The following is a 20,503-nucleotide window of genomic DNA, read 5'->3' as shown; positions in this document are numbered from 1 at the left end:
ATACTCTAAGTCTGTTCCAGATCCTCACTTTTTTCTCATATTTAAGAATTTTGTTTTGTTTTCTAAACTAGAGTTATTAACGGTCACCTTAATCTCCTTCATGTGCATGATGTACTAGCATGGAAAAAAACTCAACAACCTTATTTTCTCACTTTTGCTCTCTGTGCTTCCCAGCTTCTTTACCTGTATTGGTATTACTCTTTCCTTGATAAACTACTAGGCTTCAATGCCCTGTCCTGGGAGTTCACAGACCAAAGAATATTAGGAGGCATATGTTAGTAAAAGTAGGCAGGGACTTTTTACACATGTTAACTAGAATCATCCTGTTATGGGAAGACTGATAGGAAAATGTCATGGCAAATAATGAGATAATTCCTCACCGGAACAAGAAATCAGTTCTTTCCAATCTTCTTAAAAAGAACCCCTCAGGTCAAAGACAAGCTGTAAATAAGAGTGACTTCCAAAAACGGGAAGAAGAACATCACTGTCAGTGGACTTGGGGAAGAACAAGAGCTGTGAGCTGAATGCCTCATTCCCCTTTCAGTACAGTTTCTTGAGTACTGGCATGGTGCCTGCTAGCATGCTTTTGAGCTTGTGCAAGCAGGCTACCTGGAAAGAAATTCATGTGATCTAGGTAAGGCAATATCACCCCAAGGCAATAAGGAATCAGCAGTATTTGTATCTTTCATCCTCCATTTCAGAAGACACAAACACTGTGTGGGTACCAGGGAGTGGCAAACCTTGATTTGCAGTGCCTATCTTAATAAAAAAGGTCATGGAGCTCTGAAATATTTTCATTATTTTTTAATTTTAAATTTTGACTGATCTGTTATTCATTGTTCCAAGTAGCATTGCCTCTTCAGTGACAAGGTCACCTCCATTAATACCTGGCCATACTACATGGTGGCTGGAAGACTTAAAGTCGTAGGAATGGAAAAGTTTCAGTTTGGAAACACTTCTAGTTAAGTATAAATCAAAAAAAAAAAAAAAAAAAAAAAAAAAAAAAAAAAAAAAAGAAGTAGAAATGGAAAAAAAAAGCTGAAGAACGGTATATGCATATTCAGCAACCGTGCTTCTTTCAAGACTGCACTGGTAGATTCAGGAAGCAGCAGTGTATGACTAAGTAGAGGACACATGCACAGCTCAAAAACATGGGTGGGCTGGTGAGGACAACCAGTTGCTGGCTTCTGTTGGAAATGCAACTCTCCTTCCTCAGGGCCTGACACTAGATTTTTAAACATGGGCACCAGACATCCGCAAGCAATGCCCAGCTTTTCATTATCACCCTATGGCTAACAATTTAGTCCTACAGCTATTACAGTTAGACGGGGCAGTTCTTCTATGGCTGATTTACCTCTGGTTCCTAAATAATCTGAAGAATTTTTTGTTAGAAATTTTTAGGAGGCTCTTGAGGGGTGACAACCACAAACACTTGAAAGGAGTATTTTACTTATTTGATATTTTTATGTTTTATATATTCTGTACTGATCAACTGTTTTTAGGTGTATGCAGGGTTTTTTAAAGACAATCACTGTAAACTATGTGTAAGGACAGCATTAACTCAGGTTCAGTCCAGCTTGTTTTTGTTCTTTTCCTTACCCCTTGCAACTGATTCCTGTTTCTCTTTGAAAGGGAGTCAACAGGAAGCATGACACTCCGGGGAAGGATGTGTGACAGCATTAAACTTCCTGGTGAAGCTTCATTCTTTGTACTATCATAGCTATAAGCATCAGTGCCATGAGTATCCTTACCTACTGATCCTGTGTACCATGAGAGAAAGTCTCTTAATACATGAGCAGTTAGAGTCGATGCACTATGTACACTGCTTTGCATGGATAAAGAAATTTTGCAAGCTTATGTTAAATGGGGTTTTAGTTATCTAAAAGAAATAAGATATTATGTTAAAGAGTCAGTTTGGTTTTTTTTAAATGAAAGACAGAATAAGAGTGGATTATGTCTTTATTTTGGTTCAAAAGGAATCATCATAAAACACAAGCCAACAGTTACCTGTTCTAAGCACCACTACAGAGAAAATGCTGAGAATTCTGATTTTTATCCATAAGAAAAAGTGATCAAATGTATTTATTGATAGGTGAAGTACTCGAGTCAGAACAGTCATGCTTGCTCATGCAATCTCAGGATGCATGTTACAATGACATCATAACATTTCCACCCATCAAAATCACTTTGTCATTCGGCCTAAAGGTCAGATGACAGAATGACTCCAGATTTAATTTTATCATCCCAACTGACAAGGAGTCAATTCTCATTTCCAAGTTACTTGGATCCCCCACCTCCTTTATTATTCAGCCTTGCCTCATTGAGCAGGCAGCATCTGGAGAATATATTCCTCATTTTCACAAGTTACAGAGCTGGCAATGGCCAAGGCAGGGCTTCCACATGAACAATGTTTATGAGATAGGCGGAGAGCATTTTATTTTCCTAAGAATTTCACCTAAGAGACAACAGCCAGTTGATTACAAAGCCCGTGGGAGCCAGAAGTAGCTTTGCATTTGTCAGCCTTTGCCCCTGGGCTTGTCAGGCAGTTCTATAAGCCCTGCAGTTCAAAGCATTTTAAGGAATGTTTTCTTGCAACATATTTTGTTTAGCGCAGCCAAGCCTCAAATGAAGGTTTCTGGCACACTCTATGCAGGGAAAGTTTCAGCACATATAATCGCTTTTAAAAAACTCTTGTAATTACTACATTTACAGACATTTATGCATCACAATGGATGGAGCTTTTCTGTGTAGTGAATAAAAAATTACCTGAGTGAGGAATATTGAGTGATGGTTAAAAAATTGGCTGGAAGCAGCATAACAAACCAAGAGAATGACTAGTTTGATTTTTGGGCACCCACTTACAAATCCATTCCACTTACACTTTCAAGAGAAATTTTTTAAGCCTTCCCCTAAAAATATGGGTTTCTACAGAAGCTTGTGCTGAGGCAGTCATGGTGTCCGAAAGGATCCTGAGAACATTCAGTTCTACTATTTTGAATTATATGATGGGAAACTGTTTCATGCCTGAGAAATAAATGCCTTTTCTATACCTCAGGGGAAGAGTTGTGCAAGCCCAAATCATTTGCCATGCCTAGGCTAGTCTTTAAGCTCTTGGTATGAGAAACTGGAGCTCCAGAAAGTCATGTTCCCATCCCAACTGCATGCCTTATAAGGAACTTCTCTTGCCTGTCACTGTTTACAAATCCTGGAGAGTTGAAGCCAATGCTTTGGATGGCCTGTGGGTGTGTGTTTCCATCTGAACATCAATACGTAGGTAAGGCTGATCCATTGATCCTATGAAGTGACAGATCTTTTATTACTCCGTGATTGCACAGTAAACCAGAGCAAAACAGGTAAAGTGCAAATCTCAGCCCTATCTATCTCTCAGCTGGAAACTAAACTCATAAACATTTACAGACCAAATACTGCAAATAAACACCTGGGGTTCTGGTTATCTTACATCAACAGGAGCTTTTTAATACCAAGTTCAGGTTTACGGTGCACATATTTTTGTAATTTTACTATGCTAGAATAGTTTTTATTTTGGCTTCTCCAGGAGAAGGGTGAAGGAGCTGGGCCTGTTCAGCCCTGAAAAGAGATGACTGAAAGGGGACCCCTTTAGTGTATATAATTATCTAAAGGGAGGTTGCCAAGAGGAGAGAGCCAGGCTCTTCTCAGTGGTGCAGTCATCAGGACTTGAGGCACTGGGTAGAAACTGATGCACAGGAAGTTCTACCTGAATATGAGGAAGATCTTTTTTACACTAGGGGTGACTGAGCACTGGAACAGATTGCCCAGAAAGGTTGTGGAGTCTCCCTCACTGGAAATACTCAAGAACCATCTGGACACAATCTTCTGCAATGTGCTGACTCTGCTTGAGGAGGTTGGACCAGATGACCCACTGTGGTCCCTTCCAGCTTGACTGATTCTGAGATTGTGTGAGCACAGCAACTCCTCAGACAGTGTATACTGCTCCTCTGACTTAAAGAAAGGACATGTGTGGCTGCTCTTGTTATAAATATTGTCAACGGCTTAGCCTAAATTAAGAATTAACGAGACCAGAAGGCTCGAATGCTCTATATATAGATTTCTGCAGCTCTCCAAGCTGGCCCGTGTATTTCTGGCTCCCCAAGGAATGAATGCACGGCGTTGTGCAGGCGCCTGTTGAGGATGAATTTATTCCACATCGGTCTCGCCGCGGCAGCAGTGGCAGGGGAAGGGGCAGGGTGGGGGCGGTGGCAGGGGCAGTAGCAGGGGCAAGGACAGCGGCAGGGGCAGTGGCAGGGTCAGGGACAGTGGCCCCCGAGCCGCCCGTGCCCATGCCCATGCCGTGCCCGTCCCGCCGGCCCTTAGGCAGCTCAGCCCTTGCGCCGTCCCTCCCGCCGCTCGGTGGCTGGGGCGCGGGGTGAGGCCGGGCCGTGCCGTAGCAACCGGGCGGTCTCCAGGCTCACAGCGGCACCGAGCGCGGCCGGGCAGGCGGCGGAGAGGCCGCGGCTGGAGGCAGGTGAGGGCGGAGGGCGGCCTGGCGGGCGCCACCGCGCTGGGGGAGGAGAGGAGGCGGCTCAGGCGGCGGCCCCGGTCCCGCCGCGGGGCAGCGGCAGCCGGGTCCCGGCGCTGGCGCAGGGCTGGCGCCGAGCCGTGGTCCTTCACCCCGGAGGCCCCGGCTTCCCTTCCCCGCCCGTTGCCATGCGGTGTATACAGGGACGCGGCCCGTTGCCTCAGGTGGCCTCTGCGAGGCCGCAGCGCCGGTGAACGACGTGGCCGGGGCTCACCCTGGCCCTTGTCCCGTTCTTCCCCTCTTCCTCACACCTGGCTATGACACCTCTGCCCTGCTTGAGAAGCGACCCATCAGTGTAAAATATGTAAAGGGGGGTGGGCGGGGGGGGATGTGTCCCAAGAGGAGGGAGCCAGGCTCTTCTCAGAGGGGCCAGTCGCTAGGACAGGAGGCAGAGGGCAGAAACTGATGCACGGGGAGTTCCACCTGAATAAGAGGAAGAACTTTACTGTGGGGGTGGCTGAGCACTGGAACAGATTGTCCAGAAAGGTTGTGGAGTCTCCCTGGAGGTATTCAAGAACATCCTGGACACAATCCTGTGCCGTGTGCTCTAGGGTAACCCTGCTTGAGCAGAAATTGGACCAGATGACCCACTGTGTTTTTTTCTGATCTGACCTCTTCTGTGATTCCATGATTCCATTTCCTCAGTGGGCAGCCACCAGCCTCAGCCCCCTGCACTCCCTTTATCTGCGTTTCGGCGCTTCAGATGGTGTGGAGCAGCTTCTTGGGCTGTAAGGTGTGTGGGCTTTCTCGAGGCATTGGGGCAGGCCTGTGGAATGGCCTCAGCAAACATTGCCACCCGCATGTGCTACACACTCCGAGCCAGTGGTGGGTTATGGCTTTAGCAGTTTGTTTGCACTGGCCAGAGCAGAAAGAGTAGAGGTGCCCAGATGATCTCTGGTTCACCTTTTGAAAATAACCTGTTTCGATTCAGGTCTTGGGCTGAAGGTTATCCGAGCTACCATTGGTTTTGAGCTCACTGTTCCCAAGACTTGAGGTAAAACTCAATGTTTCCATTGGAAGTTGCTTCATCTGTTTTCAAATGCTCCTTTTCATACAGAGCTAGCATTTCATGTCCAGGTGTTGTTCACAAGCAACTGGGGGTGGTGCTAGAGGCTAAGGCAACGGAAAATCTGTTGCCATACCTATGGGCATCTGGAAAATGAGACAGCACCTGGGATTCATTCTCCTATGCACACTAAAATGTGTCTTAGCTATTACCATGAGAGTACTTTTTCTCTCTAGAGAAAAATGGCTCAAGCCTTGTGGCTTGCTGTGGCCTTTCATGATAGTCCTGTGGCAAGGGCTTCCTTTTAATGCCCTGATGCCAAGGTAGGAGGTTGTGCTGCACAACACCTGGGATGTTAAGGTGCAGAGTTCTGCTTTTTTTAAGCCCTTCCTGCCCTTCACACTGTTCATCTCTTTCTTCATGAGCAGGACAAAGACTGGAATGGTTTATATGTTTCCATATGGGTATTTAAATCCATATAAGAGAAATAGGTAGCATGTTTCATTCTGCAGTAAAGAAAGAGGGAGAAGGCTAAGTGTTTGGGTTAAATATTTTATCCTGTTTTTGCTTTACTGTGGGAAAAACTGCTTGATGACAACGGCTAACAGCTGGCCTGCTAGTGATTCATAAATATCTCTCATTCATTCATCTTACTAAAAGTAAAACCAAAGCATTGGTGTTTCAAAGCAATACACTCAGCCACTGTAAGCTACCTTGCTTTGTCTAGCATTTTGCCTTCTGTTTCTCTGCTGTCTCTTATTCACACTTGGGCCTTATACCAAGTTCACACACATAATTCCTTTTCTTTGTGAGTCATCTTGTAGTCTCATAGGCAAAGTTATGAATCTCTGCACAAAACTGCGTCTCAGATTCTCCCAGGTTTAGTCATAAATTGGATTATAGCAAAGGTAAGGTAAACTGCAAAGCAATAATAGAATATTATACACGGGCTGACAGCATGCCAAAGCATCACACTCATTTTTCTAGCATATTGGCTTTTTTTAATGATGATTTGGGGTGAAGGAAGGGAAACAATATTACCAATTTCCTGATTTCCCGCTTTTCAGCTTGTGGATCCCTGTCAGATCTGACTTCAGCCTTTCTTGAGATGGGGAGTAACTATCATTTTTGTGTTATTTTTTTTTGCTTGTGCAAAACCCTGATCTCATCCTTCTGTGGTTTATTATTGGCTGGGCATGTGGAACTGGTCTCCAGTTCATATTGATCTGTGCATTGCAATATTTTAATTTTTTAAAACAGTGATTCCTCAAGGTTTCAGAATAAAGCAAAGAGGAGCTGCCAGTCAAGAGATCTATCATGACTGCTAATCCATCTAAGAGACTTGCCTGGAGTGACTGTGAGTATTTCATCACTATTTTTGCATAGATTCCATGTCCTCCTAGATAACTTCCAGTTTCCTTTGGAGCACTGTGGTGTGCATGCTGGCTGTATGCAAGCCATTCTGAAGCTTTGCCACACTCACCTGGGCTGTGTATGGGGTGCTGTGCTGACCTTTATGTATTTTTGGGGAAGGAAACTGGGAATGACTGTTCATGTGATTGTAAACAATGCCTGACTGTATTCAAAGCTTGAGCAGCTGCAAACCTACACCTGCCTCTCTCTAGAGTTAACATCTGTCACTGCTGCTTCTGCACAGAGCAAAGGAGGGCTGGTAAAATGCTGGCCTCTACAGGCATGCCAGCCCAGTGTCCTGCTTGTAAGACTGATGGCTGTGAAAGAACTTGTGCCAGTCTACACTTTACAGAAGTCCTCTGTCACTGAAAGATGATTTCTGAAGATAAGAGCTCCATTTCCTTTATGCATTTCTGAAGATAATAGTCTCATTTCCTTTGTGTAGTGTTAAATGTGGAACTGTCTATCTAATGAACCTTTGGAACCAGGTTGGTTGTTACAATACTTGAATTTAGCAGGGAGTTCTGATCATATTCCATACTAGGCTGAAGGTTATTTTGGAGGCATTAGAGACAGAGATACCTTTCTTTGTATTTTGGGCCGGTTCAGTATATGCAGTACATTTACAGGCAGTTTATAGTATATGGGCAGTGGAGGACTGGAACACACCAGATGGTGTTGGTACTGGGGAAAATATACAGAAATTTCCAAAGTCCACAGAAAGTAAACTTAGGTACAGCAAGGGCATTTAATCAACTAGAGCCAGCTTAGCTCATGCAGTGTATTTTGGGAATGAACAGGAAATACCAAAGTCCTCCTAGAACCTCTGCTAAAGAACAGAGGCATTATTGTTTGTCATTGCTTCCATTTCTGCCTCAGCACTCTGGGGTCTGAGCTGCTGCTGCTGCTCCCAAATGCAAGTAGAGCTAGCCTAGCAAAACATACTGATGTGCTCAAGTGTGTTCCATGTCCTGCAGAAGTGAAAAGGAACCTGGACCCTCATGTCCATGATTTCTTGTGCATTCACATGATCCATCACAGCCCAGAGCAGAAACTGACAGAACCATCGTTTAAGCTTGAGGCAAGTCATGTGACTGTAGGGAATTTCACCAGCCTTGCAATAAAGTCAGGTTCTTCTGGGGACAATGCTGTTGCTTATGGGAGAAGTTCAACATAAAATTTTTAGGAAATACTTGTTTATTGCATAATGCTTCTAATGTGTATGTAGTGATGGTCTGACAATCTTTGAATGCCTATTATGTGTTCTGATTTCCAAGACTTAGGAGAGATGTCTTAGGAGTTGGAAGAAGTGCCATTTGGCAAACTGGACTTATATTTCAGGGCTTGAAATTCAACATACAAGAGACATTTACTTTAATAAATTGAAAGTGAATGTATATGGATGAATAGAAAGACGTAACAGCAAGTGGATGTGTAGGACTGAGAGCAGCTTTCCAGATTAAGGACATTTTTCAGTATAAAAAAAAGAAAACAAGAGGTGAGCTATACATATATACAGTACCACGGAATACAGGTAAAGAAGGGAGAAAATAATCTAATTTGGTTTTGAAATTGTTTGGTTAAAATATAAATGTAGTGCTTCCCTCATTTCTCTTTACTGCAGATGCCTTTGATTCAAAGCACAGGCAAGATCCTGAAGATTTCCATGAGGTTGACAAGAAGAAATCAAAAGAGAAGAAAAGGAGACTGGCAGTTGGTCAGTGGAGAACAGATGTACAGTCCCTTGTTTCTTCTTCTAAATGGCTTCAGCGTTATGGTCTCAAAAGAAACAAATTGTCCCTGTCCCAAATTTTGTCCCAGATTGGATTCCAGCACAGGAAAGGTATAAGACAGATCAATAATAGCATAATAAATCCCCCAGCTTTTAATAGTCTAGAGACTCACACTCATTCTGCACCCCAATGTATACAGTGGAGATTTTCACATTGTCTTTTATGATAATGGCAGAAATGGAAGCTGTATCTGCAGTTGCTGACATTGCCAGTTCAAGGAACTGAGAAACTCCTTCTCCTTTTGATGTGAGAAGGACTTAGGGTCTGAGAATGGCTTTCCTTACCCTTTCCTTACTGTTTCTTTACCCTAGGCTGCAGTTCACATCCTCACCAATATAGCTGTCACTCAGAAATAGCTGGTGCTGCTGAGACTGTTAATCTTTTTCTTGCAAATAACACACGATAAGATCTCTGTCTCCTTTCAGATGGCAAACATAATGTATGCCATGCCATAATCTGTGATCTGCTATTGATCATCAGGGTTAGTAAACGTGCTTGGGAATAGGCTATTATTTCTGGGTATCCAGCTTTAAGGAAAAAGTTAAATTTAATTAGAATTCAGTCTGCTTTTCATGCAAAGTCAGACTATAGAAAAATGTTCCTTTGCAGTTATCTGACAGCTGGAGGGGAAGAGTTTGCTAATAATTATTAACCACTGCCATAATGGTGCTTTGCAGAGCATGGTAATATATTCTTTTCTTTGAACAGCTTGCTGCCTGAGAAGTAGGAATTGTAATGTATTGCCATAGTTCTAGGTTGCATAATTTAAGGTTTTGGCTGGCTTGTGTCCATGGGGCATTCAAAGATCACCAGTGCTATTCCTGATATCTTGTATGCTGCAGATGAAGAGGAAGCTGTTAAGCAGGGTTAAAGTTGTTAGTGTTAGGAGCAGAATGTACTAGCTTGGCAGGGCAGCATGGTGTACAGATAACTGCTTTATGACGTTAACTATTCCCACCCCTAATGTTTTCCTATCAGTGGAGATCCTGGAGAAGATTTCTAGCTACTGAAAGTGCAGAGTGCAGCCTTTTCCTTAGATGCACTCACTTCTGCATCTAAGTTGTGTAAGAGAACAGCATTATCTGTACCAGATTTTGTATTTGGTTTGACAGACAAATATTTGCAAGTCCTGTAGTGAGATTGCCCAAACCTCACAATAATTAAAGTCCTGTGTAGCTTTTTGGCCTATAAGTAATTAGATGTGGGTTTTTTCCTCCCTTCTGACTAAACTGGGAGCAAACAGCAAAAGCAGGCCTGCTCTATCGGAGGAAAATGAAACAGGAGCCAAAAGGGACTGCAGCCCAGGCAGTGCCCTCACTGAACAGAATACAGTCCTGCAGCAGGGTAAGGTAATTAACCAAGTCTAGGGTCCAGCCAGGGAATGCAGCCAAGGACAGCAGGAGATGCAGCCAGAGGTTGAAAGCCTCAGGGCCCCATCATAGATATAACCAGAAAATAAAACAAAAACAGAATTAGAATTTCTCTCAAGTTTCTTACTGCCAAGAGCTCAATACTGGTGCAAGTGCCTCACACATGAACAACATACACATCAGCCTGAAAAATACCTGTTTGAAGTAGTCCTGAAGATTAGCAACTTGATATTTTGTAAATTTTACTGTAGATTATGTGACCACCTTGGGGAAACCTGTGGCTTCTCGATATGCAGATGGTCTGTTTCCTCAGTACAAGAGAGCACAAGATGGCAGCGTGTATAATGTAAGTGTGGCTGACTTGTGGCACGTTCCCTATGCACTTAGAAATTATCACTGTAGCAGAATGATGAGACAAAAATGCTTTCCTATGACAAAAAATACTTTTATTCTTTGTGAGAACTTTATCTTTTGATAATTTTTTCTTCTGTTTTGTCAAACTGTTAGTGACAACTATCAGTGGTAGAAAAGTTAGGTATCTTTTTTCCTTTCTTAGTCTCTTGCCTTGGTGCAGCATTGCAGCAAATCTTCTCCAGACATGATTGCAGTTTCTAAGCAACATCTACCCTGTCTTGAAAGAAGGAACCCTTAAAGAGAAGATGCTCAGAACCAGTTAAAAAATAAAATTGTAATCAATAAAACAAATGGGGACACTGAAATAAGAAGACATAATGCGCTGTCATTGCCAATGCAAAGCAGTGCTTTGCTTAGTGCCAGCAGGTCACAAAAGGCTCAGCCTATTCTACAGAGACAGCTAGCTGGATGTCTGCCCAGGCTCATGTTCTAAGGAATGTCTTAGCAACAGCTGCTGGCAACCCCATTGTTAAGAGAATGGATTCTGATTGAAGAGATGTGCCTGTGAGTGTGGAAGGGAGAGAGTTAATTTATGAAAGATTTTACAAAAGCAAATGGCTTGTCATTTTTTCTGATGACTATAGTCACTTCTGATGTCACAATGCTTAAAAAAGGGGTGAAGAACCATTTCAGGGAGCCTTTCCCCCTCATTTTATTCCCATTAATTCAGTATGAAATATCTACATAAGGTCTTTTAATCTTAGGACATGTTGTGAGCAGCAGGAAAGGCATTTTAGTTACTATATGAAATCTGGAGATCTCCTTTAGGATGTTGAGTACAATGTTGTATACAGTTACTGCAGGCTTAGAGGAAGCCATTCAAACCAGAGTAGGTTCTGAGAAGAGCTGGTAGGATGAACTGCAGTGGAGTGATGATCTTTTAACAGGGCTTGGTTGATGCTGAAATGTAAGACTGAAAGAAGACAGAAGAAGGCCCTTGAATGCTACAGAAAGGCAAATTACAGGGATAGGGGGAAGCTGTAGCTTTCTCTGCTAAAATACATGCTAGTCCAAAAATAAATGGGTATGAACTGAATGAATAAAATTAGGCTGGACAGTCAGAAGTTTCCTGGCCCTCAAAGAAATGGAAATCTGCACTTGCTTACTACACGTGAGGGAGTATTCTAAGAAAACTGTTTTATTTTAAGATGGAGTTTGGTCAGTGTAGTGCAATAAACTTTGTATGAATCTGACTGTCATAGGAGGAAACTGGATTTCTAAGTGTTCCTTTCCAGGCTGACATTCTTTTGGCAGACTGCCTGAGACTCTGTATCTGGGAGGCACATTACAGGGCCTGAGCTGATATTAAAGAACACAGAAAAAATACAAATAAGAAGGAGAAGTGTGCAGACTGACACACAAAATATCTTCTCCCTGAGAAATGTTCTTGTTTAAAAACATTTGTATTTCCTAGGTTTTGTACTTAGTCCTGGAAAGGAAGTTAGTAGGTAGAAGGCAACAAGTAAATCAGCTCACACAGGCCAGAGATATTGGGGAAATCTGTGATGCACTTTTAGACTCACAGGCTATGGCGAATGTGTATACACTTATTCATAGGGAGGATGTGCTGGTTTTAATTTTAATACTGAATCTAGACTTGACTTTACTGAAAAGATATGGGGAGTTTTAGTTGTTGATTGCAATTAGTTGAACTAAATTTGCCTAAGCACCTACCCACAAATATTTAATCTGTAATGCTAGGCATTGTTAGTTGAATAATAGTACAAATAAGAAACATTTTACGTTTTCCTTTCAAATGCTAAAGACAAGGTGGAGATTGAAGAGCCCTAGAACCAAACCGTATGCTGCCTTGTATTGCTTTAAATTTTTTTTAAAAGCCAGTCAAAGTTCTAGTCTGAGAAGGTACAAAGTTTCTGTGTCCTTGTTTGTTCACCCATCTGCTCTGCAGCCCTTTCTACATCCTAGCCTGTGTTCAGCTCATTCTAATTGCTCCAGTTTTGAGACAGACAAGTCAGACAACCCACTGGCACCGTCCCATGCTCACATAAAAAGATTATGAAAAGCAATTAGGACAAAATGCAGTGCCTTTTCTTTATAGCTTAGATGCGTTTGTCAAGTATTTGCTCTTGAAATAGTGGAGGGAAAATGGGTTGTTTTCACTGCTACCTTAGCTGGCATATCTGACACTTAGAAACTAGCTATGCAGCTGTGCTAAGCTTGGGGCTGCATTTGTATTATTTGTTTTGATGTTCAATTTCCTTCTCTCCCTTATTTGAATAAAGCTGACAGCCAAAAAAGAACTGATTCTTCATTTTGTGGATTGTCTAATTGGAGCTATTGAGCTATATAAGCAGCGAATGGAATGGTTAACCAGTGAGAGCCGGCAGATATTTGGAGTGATTCAAGAACAGTGCATTGTCATTGTGTTGGATTTTGGCACTGCAGCTCCAGCTGAATTTGATCTATGTCGGGATGCACTTTCTATGGTGCTTGTGGAGCAGGTGATACAAATTTCCAGATTCAACCTCATTCGGTAAGCAGAAAGAATCAGAATCAAGAATGGTTTGGGTTGGAAGGCACTTTTTAAGGTGATTTCATCCAACACCCCTACAAATGGGCACCTTCCACTACACCAAGTTGCTCAAAGCCACTTCCAACCTGACCTTGAATGTGTCCAAGGATGAGGCATCTCCCACGTCTCTGGGCAACCTGCTCATGTGTTTCAGTACCTGCATTGTAAAAAAATTCTTCATTTTGTCTAGTCTGAATATAGGTTCTTTTAGTGTAAAACCATCACCCCTTGTCATATTGCTACAAGCTAATGTAAAAAAATAAAGAAGTAAAAAAAAAAAAAAAAGAGCTAAAAAAGACTGTCCCCATTTTTTTTCTAAGTCCCTTCAAGTACTGAAAGGCCACCATCAGGTCATCTGGACAAAGAAGTCCATGTCGGCCCATTGCTGGGGAATAAAAAGGAGTTGCATGTTACGCATGTTTGGATAAGGCACTTTCTGTACTGGAAGTTGTTGTGGTTCATGTCATGCTGATATGTGTAGGTTTCCCACCAGTTTTCACCCATAGCCATATTGAGCTTGCCACTTCTGTGTAACAGAAGGCCGCTGTTACCCTGAAGAACAGATAAAGGGTAACAGAACACAAATACCGACACATCTACAAAATCAGAAGGATTTGCAACAACAGTAATGCCCTTCAGATATTGCAGTATTAGTGAAACGGTGAGGTTCTTTCTGACCACCTATTGCATTCTTGTGTCTTTAGACATTACAGGTTTCTGCCTTGCAGCTAAATGTGCACTCCCCCAAGTGCCATAGGCACAGGCATAGCCATTTGTATTTCTGTAGATTTCCATGGTCACAGAAATCAGTAGCAGCACTGGGAAACAATAGTAGATTTCCATAACAAAAGAAGATTTCCAAGCGCTTGTTCCCTAAGAGGAATAAATTAATTTGCACTTACTTAGTTAGAAGAATAGAAGCAGCTCTTCATATTTTACCTATCTGCAAAAATTCTCATGCATTCATGAGAGTTTGAATGTGTAAGCTTGGGTTTGGATAGATGAGTGCAAAAAAATGATGAACAAATTAGGTAATATAATTTTAAAATTGGCTCCACAATGTTAACTTGCAATTACATGGTGATTCTTAATTTTATTTTACCCAGGCATTGTCTTACAGGTTTGATTCAAGTGCCCTATCTTAATTCTCTAGATTGTGATACTACTGAGATTTGGAAAGGAAAATAATAAAATCACAGAAAGGTTTGGATTGGAAGGGACATTATAGACCTTCTAGTTCCAAGCCCCCTGCCATGGGCGAGGACATCTTCCACTAGACTAGGTTTCTGAAAGCCCCATCCGGCCTGGCTTTGAACACTTCCAGGGATGGGGAATTCACAGCTTCTCTGGGCAACCTGTTGAAAAAGTAGATATTTTCCAAAGAAGATATTTTCCAAAGTAGATAGCTTCCATAGTTTTTGAGAACAGAGAACTTTATCTTTAAAAATTGACTGCAAAGCCAAGTCAAAATTGAAACAATAATTATGTTCATCAATTTGTTTGTTTTTGTAGGAGGGAAACAAAAGACAATATAGCATTTAAATTACTACTTTAAAAGAATCTTGGGTAATATATTTGTCTTTTAGATTTGCAGGAAACTCTTCAAAATAGTTCTTGATGGAATGTCACAGATACTGGAACCAGTTGGTTTTATAGTTCCTTGCTGCCTTTTTATGTGCAAATGCACAGCAAAAGTGCTGTTTGGCTTTATACTTCTGTTCTTCCATTAAGACTACAGTCTTTTGTCAATTAAAATACCAAAAAGCCTAGCATCACAAATTTTATTTTTGGTGGCTAGGTGAAGATCAGGTGTACTACCAAAAAAAGTGTCAGTTAAACTGCTGTGACACCAAGATCATGGAGCAAGTTGTGGAACAAGACCGGTGGAATGCACTTTTTTTTTCATGCCCATATTTTAAAAACCAGATTGAGTTTTTATGATAAGAAGAGTTATGAATCAGGAACTAATTTTAAAAATACTTTCTCTCCTCTGATCCTACTTTGGAAACAGTTGTCTCAAAAAAAAAAAAAAAAAACCTTGTAAAATTACAGTATTTTTCTAATGGTTTCATTTTTTCTATTCTTCTTTTATTGCAAATCTAGATTTAGTATCTGTGTTATACTGTAATTCTTATTTAAGAATATAAAAGAATTGTAACAATAGCAGAGCTCCACTCACTTGTTCTGCCAGCATGATTCTCAGTGTTTCTGATTTATAGTTAATCTCATTTTCAGGGCTGCTCAGGATCTTATGAAGTGGCAACAGAAATGTACTCCTGTGTCTGAGCGTACTGTAAAGTCTGCAGTTACATGGCTCTGGAAGCTGGAGCATATGACAGCTGTCAGCCGCACCAGCTCTGCTGAAGCTCTGCTGGAAGCCATGGGTGATGAAGCGGTAAGCTCATACATCTTTTCAGAAGCCCAAGTAAATCCAAGAGTGTTCAGTGCTAGGCTGGCTGCTGTTATTCACCCTGATCAATGCTGCAAAGATTAATATTCATGACAGCATTTGGAAAGGATTTTTTTCCCCTCAAGTGTAGCTCCATACTATGCTTAATGATTGTCTGTTTATGTAAATGTACTGTATTTTGAATGCAGAAACTTGTTTATTTTCTTTTCTAGAGTACCCAGAATAAATAACATTCAGCCATTAAGGGAAAGAGAAAGCATCTTCCCTTACATTTTCCTTGCCATATAAGTTTTTCAGGGCTTCAGGTTTATGAGAAAATTTCTAGTACCAACATTATTGAAGGCGGGGAAACCATTTTTTATTTTGTTATGTATCCAACTTGCTCATGAAAAGTTATATTTAAAATTCAAAAGGGTGAGTACAGAGATTTATGGAAGTATTAGCTTATGATAGGGCTACACAAATCTTTTTTCATCAGCCAGGTGATAGCTAGACTTTCTTCCAGAACAAAGCATGCACAGTTATTCCTGTAATTAAAGGCTGTTCATTTTTAAAAGTACCCTATTAATTTATTCATTAAAATAGAGTCACAGGAAATGAAACATAGATGCCATCATTTGACCTAGTAACTTAAAAATTGTGTTTTTAAAGAGATATTTTATGACATTTCCTTAAAATATATATTATTTTAGTTCTCTAACATCTGAATTTAATGGAAAATTTGGCCTAGTGTCTGTGGGGCAGGGTCATTGGTTTTCACTGCTATTTACATCCATCCCTGTGCACAGATCCGATCCTAACTCATGTAAATCTCTTTGTGGAACATTGTTTGAGGGAGAAAGTAAATTTTGCTTCAGTTACCTTCTGGTTTCCTATGCTGCTGGATTCTCATCCAGAGAATGTTTGGAAATCCAGGATATTTGGAAACATATATTAAAAAGGAACTGAGTAATGAACAAATTGTTCACCAGTGAGATTTTTTTAAATGAATGCTATTTAAATGCTGCCTTCATAAATTTTATTAGCATTTTCAATTTGCAGTATTAATACTGATTTCCTGATGAGTAACTAAAAAATTGTACTTAGATTTCAGCATTGTCTGGATGAAAAAAGTCTTGTTGGACCTGGTGGGTCTCTGTTTGAATAAACAGAAACTAAAATCTGTGAGACAATAAAACATGTATTATTATTTCTCCAGATATTGGTGGGCCTTTAGGCAATCTGGGGGTGTCAATTGTGGCAGGTGCTCAACATAAAACAAACTTCAATTGCTCCTGAGCAGAGTCATTATCATCCATAACTGACAGCTCACTTAAGAGCAATGTTCACTGTAGTACAGAGAGGGGTACCCCATTCAGTCCTAGAGGAAGCTTGTCTACTTACTGAGCAGTCATGAGTAACTCTTTCCTAAAGACTTGCTTCATCCACAGAAGAGTTGCTCCAAAACAACAGTTCGTTTTTTATTGGGTTTTTTTTGTTTTGGTTTTTTTGTTTGTTTGGTTTTTTGTTTTGTTTTTTTTTTTTTTGTTTGGTTTTTTTTTCCCTAGACATGGCTCTTCTTGTCATTCCTTTAGCTAGTCTTTTCTTCCCATTTATGGTGATTCCTTAGATTTCCTTTCCTTATGACCTGTAAATCCCAAGCTCAAGATCAGTCTGCTGTAATGTTGCAATCCTTTGAGCTCTACCTGCCACAGCTGCCTCCAGTTCTGTACAGGTGCCACTCTATGAAGTGTGGATCACTCATCCAAAACACCTCCCCACCAAGACCAAGACTGTGAAGAACTGTTCATGTTGTTCTCCTTTCTGTTCTTACATGAAGTTTGCTTGCTTTTTTGAATGTATAAATACAATTTTCAAAATATGAAGGACTCACTTGGAAGGCTTTAACCTTTCCCCACTAGTCTATGAGGAACATTTCCTTTTTGGTATGTCATTGCTGGATTTGTAGTTAAGTAGAATGAATTATCTGTGGTTCATAATTTTTAAAAATTTTCTTGTGGAGGGTTGATTCTTTTTCAGCTATGCCCAATAAATGTCAGCATTTTGAAAGTTGTAGAGGCAGGCAGTGAATCCCTTAAAGAAAGTGTGAAAATTTCTATTCTTGTTGAATATCAAGTTTATGAATTAATGTCAGTCTTAGAGGGGAGGGAGAGATTGAATCTGAAGGAACACAGGGAAAAATCGTTGTGCAAATATGCATGCATACCTCTGGGCTAGGAGCCTCCTCAACAAAAGCAGTAGGAACATGGTGTTGTCTGAGGACTGGGTCTCATCTGGGAGACCTGTGTGCAGGCTCAGATAGCTTTTAGCTGGAGGAGGCAGACAGGGGACTTTGTAAAACTGAACTAAAACACAGATAGGTTGCAAGAGTTAATAATTTTTGTTTCTGTATACCTTTTTCTAAAGCTAATAAGTATTTTGTTAATCTTGTACTTTAATAAAATACATTCATTATCTCTTTACCTTTAGTGTTTGTCTAGAATTATCAGTGATGCTGGGACACCTGGTCCTGCTTGCTCCCAAATAAGTGGAGTCTGTAACTATTGCCCCTGCCTTCTGCATGGAGCGTCTGGCTCCTCTGCAAGATCCAAGAGAAGTTCAAGATGGCAAGGTGCTGCTTTGTTAGTTTGCCTGATCCAGCCTGAAATTGGGTTGCGGCTTGGGAGAGACATCTTCCAGTGTTGAGGAAGGTGCCAAAAAGTCCATGAGGGAGGACGCTTGAAATGCAGAAATTATTCAGGGAGCTGGAATACAAATCAGTATCCAAGGCAATAGTGGAAAAGTATGAGCACACTTTAGGTGATATTGAATTTGCATACTACATTGCTTTACTACATAAAATTATAAAATTATATGAGTGCAGAGATATTTCCTCAGTGCCATCCCAGACTCAAATAGTTGTCTTTTGTGGTGCACATCCTGGGATTCATATTCATAGAATATAGTATATTCATAGAATCAGAGTCACAGAATGGTTTGGGTTAGAAGTGACCTTAAACACTGTTTAGTTCCAGCACCCCTGCCATGGGCGTGGACAGCTTTCACTAGACCAGGTAGCTCAAAGCCCCATTTAACCTGGCCTTGAACACTTCCTAGGATGAGGCATTCCTGACTTCTCTGGACAATTGTTCCTGGTGCCTTACACCCTCATAGTGAAGAATTTCTTCCTTGCATCTAATCTAAATCTACCATCCTACAGTTTAAGGCCGTTCTTCTTGTCCTTGTGAAAAGTCCCTCTCCAGCTTTCATGCAGGCCCCTTTAGGTCCTGGAAGGTGCTATGAGGTCTCCCCAGAGCCTTCTTTTCTTTGGCTGAACAGTCCCAACTATCTCAGTCTGTCTACATAGGAAAGAAGTTAGAAAGTCACTCCAGCCTTGTGATCATCTTTGTGGCTCTCCTCTGGACTTGCTCCAGCAAATCCATGCCTTCTTGTGTTAGGGGTCCCAGAGCTGGACACAGTGCTCCAGGAAATGTTTCATGGGTGTAGAGTAGAGGGGCAGACACACCTCCCTTGCTTTGCTGGCCATGCTGATTTTGATGCAGCCTTGGATACAGTTGGATTTCTGGTATGCAAGCGCACATTTCTGGGTCATGTTGAACTTCTCATCAACCAACACTCCCAAGTCCTTCTCTGCAGAGCTGCTCTCAATCCACTCTCCACCCAGCCTGTGCTTGAACTTGGGATTGTCCTTACCTAGAAGCAGGACCTTGCACTTGGCCTTGTACTTCTTGAGGTTCACTTGGTTCCGTGTCTCAACGCAAATCCCTCTGGATGGCATCCCTTCCTCCCAGGGTATCAGGCACCACACAGCTTGGTGGTGTTGGCAAACTTGCTGAAGGTACAGTCAGTCCCACTGCCCTTGTCACCAACAGAGATGTTAAAAAGCGCCAGTCCCCGTGCTGACCCCTCAGGAGCACCATGGACATTCCACTTGGACATCAAGCTGTTTGCCCCGACTGCTGGAGTGCAATGTCCAGTCAGTTCCTTATCCACAGAGTGGTCCATCCATTAAATCCACATTTCTTCAATTTAGAGATAAGGGTGTCATGCAGAACAGTGTAAAATGCTTGATAGAAGTCCAGGTAGATGAGGTCAGTAGCTGCATTGTAGAAGATTACCAAATTGTCTGGCATGGTTTGCCCTTAGTGAAGCCATGTTGGCTTCTTATTTTCCCTGTGCCTTAGCATAGTTTTGAGGATGATGTGCTCCATACTGGGCTCAGAGGTGAGTGTATTCAAATGTATTTTTTCAGCTAAACAATAATTTATCAGGTATTTATCAGCTGGTATGTACCATGATATAGAACTGATACACTGCACACATTGTCTTGAAAGTCATCATGGGATAGCTGCTTATTACATTTATTTTTAATGATGGTGAAAATTCAAGAAACATACTCACTATGAGGATCATTACATGGATAAGTGCAGGTAACATAAAATCCCTCATAATGTAATATTCAAGCAATAACTAAAGGACATATTTTCAGCTTCTCTCACTTCTTGTAACAGCATTTTCAGAATATAAGTGTGTGTGGTTATAGTAAAACTGCCAAGCTCCCTCTGCCTTGGGAAATATAAAAAATACAAATCATCTGTAAATAGCAGCAATAGCATTCAAGTAATCACAGAATCACAGAATATACTAGGTTGGAAAGTACCCACAGGATCATTGAACCCAACTCCTGGCCCTGCACAGGACCATCCCCACGAATCATACCATATGCTGAGAGTGCTGTCCAAATGCTTCTTGAACTCTGTCAGGCTTGGTGCTGTGACCACCATTCCAGTGCCCAACCACCATCTGTGTAAAAAATTTTTCTAATATCCAACCTAACCCTCCCCTCACACAGCTTCATGCCATTCCCTCACTGGTCACCATGGAGAAGAAATCTATGCCTACCCCTCCTCTTCCCCTCATGAGGAAGTTGTAGACTGTGATGAGATCTCCCCTCAGTCTCCTCTCCTCCAGGCTGAACAGACCAGGTGACCTCAGACACTTCTCAT

At 41.5% G+C, this 20,503-nt stretch overlaps 1 protein-coding gene across 1 annotated transcript in view; it reads left to right on the top strand.

Annotated features, from left to right (window-relative positions):
* Nucleotides 1-4,396: 4,396 nt before the first annotated feature.
* Nucleotides 4,397-20,503, top strand: part of VWA3B (von Willebrand factor A domain containing 3B) — a 61,119-nt gene continuing 45,012 nt past the window's right edge. The window contains 6 exon segments of the mRNA XM_038154545.1: nt 4,397-4,504; nt 6,825-6,921; nt 8,602-8,820; nt 10,392-10,486; nt 12,798-13,048; nt 15,323-15,482. Of these exon segments, the coding sequence (XP_038010473.1) occupies nt 6,882-6,921; nt 8,602-8,820; nt 10,392-10,486; nt 12,798-13,048; nt 15,323-15,482 (765 nt within the window). The 5' untranslated portion in view covers nt 4,397-4,504; nt 6,825-6,881.

Source organism: Motacilla alba, chromosome 1, assembly GCF_015832195.1.
Source record: "Motacilla alba alba isolate MOTALB_02 chromosome 1, Motacilla_alba_V1.0_pri, whole genome shotgun sequence".
Lineage (NCBI taxonomy): Eukaryota > Metazoa > Chordata > Aves > Passeriformes > Motacillidae > Motacilla > Motacilla alba.
The sequence above is the reverse complement of the archived record's forward strand: the minus strand, read 5'-3'. Positions and strand labels throughout refer to the sequence as shown.